A 14,363-nucleotide genomic window follows, 5' to 3' on the forward strand; every position below is an offset into this window, starting at 1 on the left:
GCATGTGGTGCTGGGGGATTGAACCGCGGTCCCTGATGCTTTGCCAAGCTTGTTCTAAGTAGGTGCTTTAGACCACTGAGCCATCTCTCCAGCCCCCCCGTCCTCACTTTTTATATCTCTTTTACATGAAAATCAAGCAAATTCTCTTGCTTAATTCTCATTTTAGTCTATCATTTTCTTACTTATACCTTTTACAAATAAGAGTTTAAGTTCAAAAGTCACTCTTCTAGACTCTTTATCTTACTTTCTGCTGGTTAGAATGCCATCAGATTTGTTCACAGCTTTATGACAATAAAATATTTGACTGCCAAGATGGGCACTTCTGTCCCATTTCCTCAGCATCTTTTCACCATTCACTACTTCTCACTAACCTCTCTTTTGGACACACTCACCTTGGACTTTCTTTTCATTTTATGACCTTTTTTCATTTGAACAATTTTTAATGCTTTGCTCATTCTGTATTCTTCTACCCAAAATTTACTTGTCTGTGTTCCCCCAGAACCTGTCCTCACTTTCCCTGTCATTCTATTAGAAACAGGACAATCATTTCTTCTGTCTTTTTCTCCCGAGATTCCTGTTAGGATTTTAGTTTTCCCCCAAAGCTCATGCAGTCAGGGGGCATCTTCTGGAGTTTGTGAATGATTATTGTGGGTATGGATGCTGCACCCGCCCTGAGGCAGGTAATTTGAATATCATTGTAAGAAGGGAAGAAAAGCTAGCTGCTTGAGCTGCTGCTACTCCTCCCTTGGCTCTCTTGCTCTTTGCCATCCATGAAAGTTTGTTCTCTGCCAGGTGCTGCTCTGCCTTGGAGCCAGCTGAGTAAGGACTGAAGCCTCCAGTAACTGTGAGGTAAATAATTCGTCTTTCTTGTCCTCATTTTGAGTGCTGGGTATTTGTCCCAGCAATGAGAGAAGAGTAACTGAGACACTTCTTTGTTCTCTGAATTTTTCATATCATTTGTCACTTTTCAATTAATTTTAAGCCTGGGACATTGCTTCTCTACACTCACTTATGCTTCCTCTCTTCCCTTCCCTCAATTTTTTTACATTTCACTAATTGAAGGTAAATTGCTGAATATCAAGCTTGTACTTGCAACTTTGCAGCTAAAATCTGCGAGTACGCTCTGTAGGTTGACTCTACAACTAGAGTCAGTGAAGGCACAATTCCTAGTTATATGACTGAGCCCAAAGGTTTTTTCCCAATTTTCCACTTCTGGACGTACTCTTCTTTTGAAAACAATTCTGTATGTGTAGGGACTAGCAATGTTTGTACCCAATCTTGATTACTTTAACCTATTATTATCTATATTTGTCATATTATGCTACATTGTATTACTTAGGAATTTACCGATTGTTTAGAGTTTGTCTTAATTAGAATTTAAGGCCCAAGGAGAATTTTGCCTGTTCCAATATCCTACAACATTCCTGGAAGAAATGTAGGCACACAGTTAGTATACAAGTAAGTTAACCAACATGTTTCTGAAACCTACAAAACCAAATACAGATGATTGAGATAGTGTTTATACTTTCTTAAAGTATAATTAAGAAATTATATAATAGGAAGACTTAATTCAATAATAGGAGGACTGGTGTTTTCTTAGCATTACCTGGATTAATGAAGAAAGTCATATGGATGAGAAATGGTGATTTGAAGGTTCAAGGAATAATAAAGCCTGCCAGAGATCAAAGCAAGACAGGACAAGAACAGTGCAGTAACCTTGCTCAGGAGCACAGCATACAGCTTCAGTATACCATTGACAGACTACTCCAGGATCAGATGTCATTCAGAAATTTAACCTACCCGGACTTCCAATACACCAGCCCCCACCATGGATGTAAAACACAGCCCTTCTCTGTGCATCCAGCTTCCTCTTGGGCACATATACACGGACAGGAACATTGTCAAATTTGGTCTCAGTCACAGTGACATTTTCATCTGAAGTTGGTGGGACTTCAACAAAAGCCATAATTAGTGTGAATGAATCCATAACATGGTACAGTCCCAGGAACTCAACAAATGAAGCCTAAAAACAAAATTAACAAATGGCCTTAGAATTCAAATTCTGAATTCAAAGACATTTATGACAGTATAAGTATTTGATACTTAACTAGTTCAAATGAAATAAAAAAATTCTTATCTGGTCAATCCCCTTGATCCTTTGAGAACAAAGGCAAATTAACTACTTATGCCTACAGTAGTTGTTAGAAAGAGGAAAAACCATTATTAAGTCCTATTCCACAAAATATTTCAGATTCTTTGCTTAGCTTTTGGGTTGCATATATGCACAAGATAAATATACTTTCCAAGATCTTCATAGTTATGGGTGAAAGGCAGGTTACTATACTGTAGCAAAAATGAAGTAAGTGCTGAGATAGAGAGCTTGGGACTGGGGCTTTTGTCCCAGGTCATTGTATTATTATTTTTTTTTTCTGGAGGTGGTGACTGAACACAAGCCCTTGCACTTGCCAGGGAAGTGCTAATTCTACTGAGCCATCTACCCAGCCCAAGGTCATTGTACTTTGACCCTTGACGAAAAGCTCTTAAGAATGTAATGGAATAAAAAAAAAGGAAAAAGAAAATCAGTTCCAGGAAGATCTACTAGTATATCCTGGAGATGAGGGGCCCTTGTTGATGGTGGGAGGAACTGGTTTAAATTTCACGTAGTAGTGAAGAGGACTAGGTAATGGTAGAAGAATGGAGAACCTCAATGGGAAAGGGAAGTAAAATTAAGACGTGATATACACATGCATCAGTTCCTCACATGGAATATAATACTGATAATATTTAGTGAACATTCAACAATAAAACATTCTAAAAATAAAATACTTTATAAATTACCCTGATGCCTATGGACAGGCATGATTGAGAAGAAAAAAATGGCTGAGAAAAAGAAAGGGCAGCCTGCTCTCCTCGAGCCTTGTGCATCTGCCTTGGAAAAGATTATGGTCCAGATAGTTTATGAGAACTCATTTCAATCATACTACCTTAACTGCCTATAAACACAAAATAGTATCACACCCATTTGAGAGAAGAAAATAAACCCAGAATAATTCAAAACTAAAATTAGTTCAAATATACACAGCTAGGAAATGATATTTTAAGTGCATTTGGCTTAAATATGGAGCTACATTATTCATTTATGGCATAATTGCAATGCATAATAATGCTTCATGCGTGGCACAAATGTACATGTCGGTCATCACATAAGTCTTCAGTAAGACATCTCACTAGATTGTCAGTGATTGAGAGAATCTGAGCAGGTCAGATAAAATCTCAGATAAATCAAGGAAATTGTAGCATACAAACAGAAATCATTTGGGAGTGAAAAACTATATTAAAATACATTTGAAAATGTATATCCTTCATGAACTCTGCCAGCATATTCATAATCATCAAAAAAGTTGAAAAATAATGCTGAGAAGACAGGGAATCAAAGCTCAAAAACTTGACACAACTGATAAAATGAACAACAAAGTGTAATTAACAGTAAGTTTCAAAAAAAAACCTTAAAGAATTCTTTATAAATATAGTGACATTTGAGGAAATATGAGAAAAATAAAACTTTTGTTTGTACTTAGAATTGAACTCATGATGTTGCACTTGCCAGGCAGGCGCTTGTGTTGCTGAGCTAGAACCCCAGCTGAAAACAGGGAAAGTACTTCTTGCCTCTTTCATAGAGTAATATCACACATAGAATAAAATTAAAAATTACTACCGCTGGTCAAAAGTGCTCTATTCGGCCAAGGAGATACTTCAGCAGCTTAAGTGTCTCTCTGGCAAATGCAAAGTGCTGAGTTTGATCCCCAGTACCGCAAACAAAAAAAAAAAACAAAAGTGCTCTATTCTAGGATGCTTTACTCTTCTCAACTAAATTGTAGCATGATCTCATCAGTCATAAACATTTATGTAATATAATTTCTTCAACTTGTCAGTATCTTGTAGTTAAGAATTATGTACTTGTTGCTGTGCTTGCTGAAAAATATTTCCTTAGTACTGGGAGTAGTTCTTTCATTTATTGTTTATTGAAACAATTTAAGCATATACACTGATCACATTCATTGCAGGGAATTTGTATCTATACGTAATATACGTGAATTTCTCTTCTATTTTTCCCCAGTCCCCTCCCCTCCCTTCAATTCCTCTTCCCCTCCTATTTGCAAAGCTGGCTTTCCAGCTTAGCCTTCTCTTCTCATTGTTTTTTTTTGTTCCTTAACCCCTCCACTTTCTCTAGCTCCCCTTTCTTTGTGAACCATTTCTTCCTATTTCCCAATACCTACTGTGAACTTGGTTATTTATACTTTCAGTGTCTCATACCATAAAGATAATTCAATATTTATACTTGTGTATCTGATTTATTTCACTTAAGAGGATGGTCTCAAGATACATCCATTTAGCAATAAATGTCTGAAGTTTATTCTTCTTTATGGCCAAGTAGACTCCATTATATAAAAAGTCACTTCTTTTGGATCCATTCATTGATTGATGGGTATTTCTGTTGATTCCAAGATGTACCTCCTACAAACTGTGCCATTACAAACACAGTGGCACATATGTCACTGTGGTGTGATGCTTTTAATTCTGTTGGAAAGATACCAAGAAGAAGACAGCTACGTCACATGAGACCTTCAATCCTCAGTTTCTGAAGAATGTCCACGATGAGTTCCACGGTGGTGGCACCAGGCCACACTCCCAGCCACAGTGGAGAGGTGCTCCCTTTTCCTCGCATCCTGCTCAGCATTTGTTATTGGCTGACTCCTTGATGTAAGCCGTTCTTTCTGGAGTGAGACAGAATCTCAGAGCTGTTTTAATGTGCATGTTTTGTATGACAAGTGATGTTGAACATTTTTTTCATGTATTTATTTGCCATTTGTACTTCTTCCTCTGGCAAGTGTATATTCCTTCCAGGTGCCCATTTTTGGATTTGGTCTTTGAATTTAAGGAATCAGATTTCTTTTAGTTTTTCATATATGCTAGATGTGAGCCCTTTTGCTGAGGAGCAACTGGCTAAATTTTTCATCCACATTGTGGAGTGTCTGTTTATTGATTATTTCTCTTATAATTCAAAAGCTCTTCCATGAGAGACAAGCTTAACAAAAAAAAAAAAAAAAAAAAAAAAAGAGACAAGCTTTTGATTCTTTGTGGTATTTCCCATGTAATCTGTGTTTTGTAGAAGTCTGTGCCTACACAAATGTCTTTAAGTGTTCTACCTATTTTGTGGAAGATATTCTTCCCTAATGTCTCCCCTGAATTTTTTTTTATGTACAGGAATCTTAGTGATTTTTTATTATTGTGCTTCTTGCCAGCTATAGGAGTGAATTTCTTTTTTAAGTCTGAAAGTCTTTTGAGGGAGTTTTAGGGTTCTTCTATGTAGAGTATCCTGTCATCTGTAAATAATGTTAATTTAAGTTTTTACTTTCCTATTTATTTCTTTTTCTTGTCTAATTGATTTGGCTAATGTTTCTAGAACCCTGTTAAATAGGAGTATTTATAGTGAATATCCTTGTCTAGTTATTCATTTTACAGGGGAAACTTTCAATTGTTGACCATTTAGTATCATGTTGGCTGTTGGTTTTTCATGGATGGCTTGTATCATATTGAGATTAGTATCCATTTCGATTGTCTGTGGGTGGGTGTTGGACTTGTCAAATACTTTCTGCATCTATTTAGATGCACATGTGAATTTTGCCTCTGGCTCTGTGGATATGGTGCCTTGCATTTACTGATTTGCATGTGTTGAACCATCACTGCTTTCCTGAGATACAGCTCATTTGGTCATGCTGTATAATCTTCTTAATGACTTGCTACATTCTGTTTGCTAGTATCTTATTGAGGATTCTTGCATCTATGTTTAATAGCAAGGTCAGCAGTAGCTCCCTTTTTTGGTTGGGTCCTTCCTGGTTTTGGTATCTGTGTGATACTTGCCTCCAGAAATGATCTGGGAGTACTGCTTCCTTTTCAATTTCATTAGAGTTTGCTGAGTAATGGCATTAGAGCATCTCTAAATACTTTTTAGAACTCAGCAGTGAATCCTCCAGGACATGGGGCTTTCTTTGTTCACAAGTTTTTAAGCACATTTTCAATTTCATCAACTGATACTGATTTAGAATTTTTATATCTTCTTGATTCAACTTGTGGTAATTCATATGTATCTAGGAATTTTTCCATTTCTTCTGTATTTTTCATCTTATTACAGTTTCTTGAAGTAGATATTGATGATCTTCTGAATTTGCACAGGATCTATAGTGATTTCGTTCCTTTTATTCCTAATTGCCTTAATTTATATATTTTGTTCCCTTTTCTATAAGGTTGGATATGGCTTTATTAATTTTATATAACCTTTTCAATAACTGATTCTTCAATTAATTGCTCTTTGTATTATTTCTTACTCTCAATTGCATTAATTTCTGATCTTTATAAATTACTCTCTCATACAGGTTTTGGTCTTCACTTTTGCTTATTTTCTCTAAAAGCCAAAGCTGCAAAACCAGGTTTTTATTTGAGCTGGTTATTTCTCTGATATGAGAATTCAACATTATAAATGTCCACTATTCCTTATAGGACTGGTCTCATCATGTCCCATAAGTTCTGGTGTGCTATATCATCACTATCATTTCATTATAGATAGCATTTAATATCTACTTTAATTTCTTTAGTTTCATCTGTGACCTATTGGAAGCTCAGAAAGTTTTTTTTTTTTTTTTTTTGGTGGTGCCAGGGATTAAACTCAGCACCTCGTGCTTTGCTGGGTAAGCACTCATTCACTGAGCTATTTCCCCAGCCCCAGTAGGAGGCTTTATAGCTAGCTAGCAAGAATTAAAAATAGTAAAAAATAACCTTAGAAATGATATTGAATTTCATTGAACATAATAGGAATTCAACAATGGTTGTTATGTTGCATAATGTTGTCTTCAGATTATTTTTTTAGGTTACTAGATATAAGCACTCAAATTTGGTTTAAAAATGCTATAAGAAATTTAAAATGAGAAGAAAAAATTCATGAGCTGCTTCTTTCAATAGACCGACAGAAATCAGCAGTGTGTTAACTCCTGCCTTTCCTTTGTTCCCAGCTGGCTTTTGATGATCTGGGTCTCTTTGAGTTCCAAATGAATTTTAGGAAAGTTTTCTCTAGCTCTGTGAGGTATACTAATGGTATTCTAACTGGGATTGCATTGAATCTATATAGCAATTTTATAAGTATGGCCATTTTCACAATGTTGCTTTTTCCTATCCAGAAACAAGGAGTATCTTTCCATTCTCAAATCCTCTTCAATCTCTTTTTTCAAAGTACTGAAATTTTCACTATATAAATCTTTTACTTCCTTTGTGAGATTAATTCCAAAGTATTGCATTTTGTGTTCATCCAAAGATTGTACCCTCTGAATTTGTTATGGGTGAGATGGTGATATCTGTTTGGCTCAGTCCTCAGTTCTGTGGTACTGAACTAGGAGATGTTCATTATCTCAGAACTTTCCAGGGTTGTTACAACAGAGAAAACGATTACAACAGGTAGGACTGTTTAGATGCAGTAACACAATAGAAATAACAGTGCCATCAAGCATATCTTAGAAACTTACAAATGTGGTGTGTTAATTTGGTACCCTTAGTCGTAGAAGCAACATCTGCAGTTGTGTAATAGAACTCATCATAAATTGGGAGCTTATATGCAAACCATTTTGCCTTGATAGAGTGGTTTTATCCTATGGTAAGGATATTTAAAAGAGGTAGTAGATGAGAAAGAGCTAAATGAAGAGAAATATAGTAGAAGCAAGGCTGGGAAAAAAAGGATAATCTCCCAAGTTTTGGGAAACTAGAAACGAGAGAGCAGAAGTGAAACAATGAAGAGCTAATCAATGGATTGTTGAAACTGTCCAGAAAGACTAGAGTGAATGTTCAGTCACATGAAGATATCATTAAATCAAGATCAACAATTTAAGGAAGAGAAAAAAAAAATGGATAGATTAGAACAAAAATAAAAGTCAAAAACTAAAACAAAATCAAAAAACAAAACCAAAATAAAAGGAAGGGGAAAAATGCAATAAAAAATAAAATTACTCTGGTGTCCACAGAGAGCCCAAAGTTCTAATCCTACCAAGCATGCAACAGGAGTAGTGCTGGGTGCAGGTGGGACCTCGGCCTCCAGATTGGGGAGGGTTGGGAGCAGAGTCTTCACCCGGCACCCTCTGTATCTCCCACCCTCTCCTTCCTCTGTTTCTTTGTGTCTGTCTCCCAGTTGCTGTGCTGCCCTCAGGAAGAGAGAGCCCAGGGATTTTCCTTGTCTTTTCCATAGCTGGTTCTTCTTGCATAGTCCCATGAGCTCCTCTTTTACTGGCATGTGTCTGTCCTGTCAGGTCACTTGTTGCAGTGTGAGGTGCTGAGGAGTGGCTGACTGCAGTGCAGTCTCAACTGTAGCTCTCAGGTGAGGAGGTGTTAACGCCAGCTTCCCATTCTTTCTTGTGTGGCAGAGTGATACGCAAATCCTGCATCCCTCAAGCTCCTCATCGAGGGTTTTGAGTGGTCAGGCTCTCACAGGGCCTCTGAGGCTCCCACCCCCACCTATACTGACTCACTTCTTCTCCCAGTATTGCATGTTCCGGGGCAGGGTGTGGTGGGGAGGGGTTCCTGTGGGTTGACTTTCATTCCTGTAGCTGGTTGTTTTCTTCTCATGCCTTGGTCTCGAAGCAGGTTTCCTATTCTCAGCGAGTCTCACTGATTATAAAAACAGTAGCCCTGCCCTCATTACTTGCCCACAAGACTTGCTTTTCCTGTCTTATCTCCTTCCAAGGTATTTTCCATGATCTGAAATCATCCATTTAGTTGATTCTAATTTATTATTCAACCCCAAATGTTAAAATATATATTTCATGAAGACAGACTCTGTTTATCTAATGAGAATCTGCAGAAGTTGGAGGAATTGAAAGAAGAAAAATGAAGAGGGATCATGTATGGCACCCATCTTGTTTCAGATCTCAGAGGAGGACTATAAAAATCAAGTAATGAAATAACAAAAGAAACAATGGCGCACACACTCTAGGTAGCAGGGAGGCAACCTTCTGCTTGTTTCCCCGGACCAGCAATGCCCGCACAAGCAGCCAGTTCTCAGGAAAAAGCAGGGTGTCTCTTTCTGGTTTTGCTTATAGTTTTTTTTTTCCTTCCTATTTTAAACCAGGGCAAATGCCAACCATTCTGACAGTGCAGTTTTTCCTTATCATATTATTTATGTGTAATTTTCTATATACTGGATCTCAGAATGTATTGCATTAAAGTCTATAACTAATGCATGATGGAGGAATAAAAAAATTTTTTGACTTATACATGAAATTGAATACTAATAAATGAAGCTCCAAGAGTAAAAATTCAATAGACAACCACTATCATGACATGAATGACACCTAAACAGAGTAATACTTCAGTGAATTCTGCTCAAATGACCTCTAGCTTATCTTTTCATATTTATAAACATGTATTCCACCTATTATATAGCATCAAGCAAATAAGTCATGTTTAAGCCATACAGAGTCAAAAACCATAGCACTTATTTTAAGAAGATCAATTAAACAACCAAAAAGACAAGTGCCCCAGAACATTTCTTCAGAGTATATGACTGCATTGAACATCTGAAAAGTTCATAAATTTCAGACTTACCAAATGTAGAAAAATTTTCATTGATGTGTTGATCAACATTAATCTCCAGGGCTCCTCAAAATTATCTGGTAAAGGTGTGTAAATATAATAGGATACACAGACCCCCACAATCAGAAGGTACAGTAACTTTCTTCCCATGGTGTAATTTCTATGCTTCTGTCTTCAGAAACTTAGAAAGTAATCCTCCCAGGCTTGCCTGAATAATGAGCTTTAGTAGGCAGGGTGCTGTAACCCCACCCCTTTGCTTTCTCTTTGCAGTTTACACTTACTTCCTTTTATGGCTGCCAGAGTAAGGTTAAAAGTTAATTGTTTAATCTAAAAATCATCACATAGTTTATGAATTTAAGGTTCATGTGTGATAGAATGTTGGTAAATTGCTATACATGGTCATATTTTTAACTTGGTTTCTACTTTGAAGCTCTAATTTTAAAGTCTTTAATTCTAACAAATTTATTCATGGAAATCATACAAAGGCATAAACATTTTTGTGACAGTGCAACATATAAAATAGCAAAACACACATGTATTTTTGCAGCATACTGAGATATGTAAAATAAAACAACTATTACCTTTGACAATACAGAATTTACAAAATCATTCAAGAAATACACATTTTAGCATTTAGCTATGATAATGCTTGGTAGAGAAGTTATAAAAACGTGACAACAGCAAAGAGGACCACAGTAGCAGTAAATACTATTATCTCCTCTACAAAGTAGGTCCTATGCTGTCATTTTTATAATAAATCTAAATAAGTCACAATCACAAATATTAATACTCTTGCTCTTTCATAAATGAATAAAGTGAATTTTAGCAGACTAAGAAACTTGGCCAGGCTTATATAATTTTGTACTGAAAGCCAGAAAAATTTAGGTGGCTAATAGAATTTATAGACTTTTTAAAAAATAATTTTGTTTCCCCAAAAGGGGTGTGTGTGTGTGTGTGTGTGTGTGTGTGTGTGTTCTAGAATAGAAATATAGAGACAAAATACTAATTATGACCTTACATCTGAAAGATCAATGAAGTTTAGTTTCCTGTCCTTTTTTTCCTACACTATAAAGTGTTTCCTGCTTAATACTTGAAATTAACCATTTGATCAAGGAGTCCTAATTTCGTTTTGAGGTAAAGGAAATTGGAGAAAGATTTAGGAACTGCTTATACTTATAATGGATGGGTAGTATGGTGCTCAAAGCAAGAAAAATCAGATTTTTAAGGTTTTTTTGTTTTTTGTTTTTTGGGGGGGTTTTGTGTGCATGTGCAGGGTCTCACTATGCAACTCAGACTCATAGCTATTCCCCTGATTTCTGCCTCCCTAGTGCTGGAATCACAGGTGTGGGTCACCTCGCCTGGACTCCATCACCAGCTCAGCATACCTGAGGGCAGGACCAGCTCAGCATGTGGTACCAGGCATCGAACCCTGGCCCCTGAGCTTACCTAAGCAATCACTTAGTCCATTGAGCTATACCACCGGCCCTAAAAAAACAGATTTTTATTTTTTTTAATTTATTTTTTATTGGAATTTATTTTATTTATTTAAAAAAACAAATTTTTAAATGTAATCTTTTATTAATTTTTAAATTTAACAATATAAGATTGTGTGCCACTTTCTCTATGCAGTTTTTCACGTGAACAATTAACTTTGTTAAATGAAATCATGTTTGCTGTTGCAAAATTAGAAAACACTGAAATACCAAAACATATATAAGATACTTTAAAGTACATCATGGACTACATTGTTCTGAAAGAATATTCTAAGAAAATAAGACTGAAGAGTTGCCTCTAGAAACTTCTATGCATTCATTTTAAAAATATAACATCATAAAAATATTAAAAATGAAAAAATGCAACATAGCAGTGATCCCCCAGCACACTGACTCAATACAGTTTTAATTTGTGAACCTTTTCCATTTTGCCCGATGATCACTGTATTGTTTGTTTTTTGTTCAAGTCTGCTGGCCTGGCGTGTGTTTACATTGTGTAATATTTATATAACAGTTTGAATCTATTTCACTTGTATTGAACCTTACTCTTTTGTTTCAAGTTATTATGTCTTTGCCATCAAAAAATTCCTTTAGGTCTTTTCTTTTCTTTCGTTCTTTTTTTTTTTTTTTGGTGGAACCGGGGTTTGAACTCAGACCCCCTACCAGAGAAGCACTTATTCTACTGAGCCATCTCCCCAGCTCCTAGATCTTTTCTTTACTAATACTTTACCAGACTTATTTCTTTCTATAAATATATAATCAATACTAATGAGAATAGATAACCTTTGTGCTATGATCTAGTTATATCCTTTAAGTAGACTCATGAAATATGAATTTAAACTCTCTACATAGTTAAAATAAGGAGGCTTCTGTACAGAGTTTAATTAATTGCTACAAAACCAAATCCAATGATACAAGAATAAGTAAAACCAAAAAGCATTAGAAGGAAAAAAAAATAAACATCAAAGATAAATTACTGAAGTAGAAAATAAAAGAACAACAAAAACCTTCAATACAATATATAGTTTCTTCCTTATAAAGAATAGAATAATAAATTATTATCCAAACTAACAAAAAAAGAGGGTTAAGATTTTAATTAATCAAATTAGAAAGAAAAGGAAATACTAAAAAGGTACCACTGAAATCCATAGGACTAGTAGATGCTATTTTGAAAGTTTATATATCAATAAGTTAGAAAATTTATAGAGTCAATTTATAGTTGGATAAATCATACAGGATTTGAACCCATATGATAAAAAACTGAAATATATTGATCAAAATCACTGAGATTAAAGAAATAATGAAGAGTCTCCATAAACAGGAAAGCCCAAAAGAAGACTGACTCATTGAAAAATTAAAGATCTTTAAAGATTTCATGCTGCTTAGAGTAGTTCATAAAGCAGAAAGGAAAGAAATGCCTATTAACTATTTTTACAATACCAGTATCACTAAGATTCCCAAACCAGGTGGCAAAAGTCAAATATAATCGATAACTTTGGTGATAACATTTCTAATATGTAAGTGTAAACCAATCAATATCACATTAAAACATCACACACAGTGGTGGAGCTGGTTTTATGCAAGAAATGCTAGACGATTCAGGTTACACAAACTAGTGAGTATAATGCAGATTATGCCTATACATGACGAAGAAATTCATGCCTATACATGACGAAAATCTTCCCTTCCTGAAACATGGAAAGGCCCCATAGACCAGGTGGCCCTGCAAGATTGGCTCTCCCTAAAAATCTCTAAATAACACAGGCATCAAAGGATTTTGCCTCAACAAAATGAATTTTATATACAAAAAACTATAACGAACACCATACTAAATGCAGAAAAACTGAAGGAATTTTTTTAAATTGTAGACATTAGAAGACATTAGACATTTTTTTAACTTATTCAGTATGGTAACTACAGCGTTAGCCAGAGCAACTAGATAAAGACAAAGAAAAGGCCAGGGATATAGCTCAGTGGCACAGTGACTGCCTGGAAAGAACAGGACTCTTAGTTTGATTCCCCATACCAAAATAAATAAGTAAACAAAGAAAAAAAAACATGAAATGACAAGGAAATAAAATGGATGCTAATACAAAGGCAAGAAATAAAAATATTACTATTTGTAGAAGATATGGCTTTATAGATAGGAAATTCTAAATCCTCCATCAGAAAACTCTTGGGAGTGATTAAAAACTCACCAAAATACTGAGGTAGAAAAGTAGCATACAAAGCTCCATAGTACTTCTGTGCACTGATAAAAAGAACTCTGTGAAAAAAATGAGGAAAATAATTACACTTAGAATAGCTTCAAATAAATAAGCCCCTAGGAATAAACTTAACCTCATAGATTAATTAATTCTACAGGGAAATTATGAATATTGAAGACTAAGTATAAGAAGACATCAGAAGATGGAAGAGCCTTTCATGCCCATGGAATAGCAGAATTTGTAGAGTTTTTTTAAATTTCTAATTAATTTTAATAAAGAAATAACTTGTTTCAAAACAGGTTAGTAGAACAGTTACTATAATTAATACATAGGGCATTGTCTTCATAGTAGTTATTCAGAGTAAAAGATGCAGACATGATTTCTTGTTTAAACAATATTAGTACAAATCTTTCTTCTCATCATCTCTTTCCATTTATTTTTTTCATTACCTTTATTGAAAATCAATAATTACATAGCATAGTAAAAATTGTACCCAAATACTGAAATGTGAAAGATAGAAAATATAGACAGAATGAATTTTAGAGAAATATTTCTGAAATGAATACATAGCATGAGATTAATAATAGATTGCACATTATAAATAAATTATTTGCAAACTTAAATGAATATAACAATAGAAATTGTCCACAATGAAAATGGAGAAGAATGGCTGGCCAAATAGATCAGTGGATTAAAGCACCCTCAAGCAGGTGTGGGTGCCGTGGGGTAGGATCCCAGGGCAGAGTATGCTGGCCCTGCCCCCAGGGTGCACTGAGATGGCAACTGAGACTTGGCATGGTGGTGTGTGCATCTTAATCCCAGCATTTGGGAGGCTGTAAACAAGTGGATCACTACATGTCTGATCTAGCAAAGAGACCCGGAACACCCTGCAGACCCTTCCCTAAATTAAAAAAAAAAGCAGCAGAAAGAATTTAATGATCAGTCATATAATAGTTCACTTTGTACCAAAATAAAAAACTTATATTTACACAATTAGAATTCTCAAAGTAGAAAGGGGTAGTAATAAATATTA

At 35.3% G+C, this 14,363-nt stretch overlaps 1 protein-coding gene across 1 annotated transcript in view; it reads right to left on the reverse strand.

Moving 5' to 3' along the window:
• Positions 1–9,869, reverse strand: part of LOC101590813 (arylacetamide deacetylase-like) — an 18,624-nt gene extending 8,755 nt beyond the window's left edge. The window contains exons 1-2 of the mRNA XM_004643933.2: positions 9,643–9,869; positions 1,801–2,023 (exon numbers count right to left, since the gene is read on the reverse strand). Coding sequence (XP_004643990.1) covers positions 1,801–2,023; positions 9,643–9,780 — 361 coding nt within the window. The 5' untranslated portion in view covers positions 9,781–9,869. The remainder of the gene's footprint in view (positions 1–1,800; positions 2,024–9,642) is intronic.
• Between the last annotated feature and the right edge of the window lie 4,494 nt (positions 9,870–14,363).

The sequence above is a fragment of the Octodon degus genome, unplaced genomic scaffold (genome assembly GCF_000260255.1).
Source record: "Octodon degus isolate 3935 unplaced genomic scaffold, OctDeg1.0 scaffold00186, whole genome shotgun sequence".
Taxonomy (NCBI): domain Eukaryota; kingdom Metazoa; phylum Chordata; class Mammalia; order Rodentia; family Octodontidae; genus Octodon; species Octodon degus.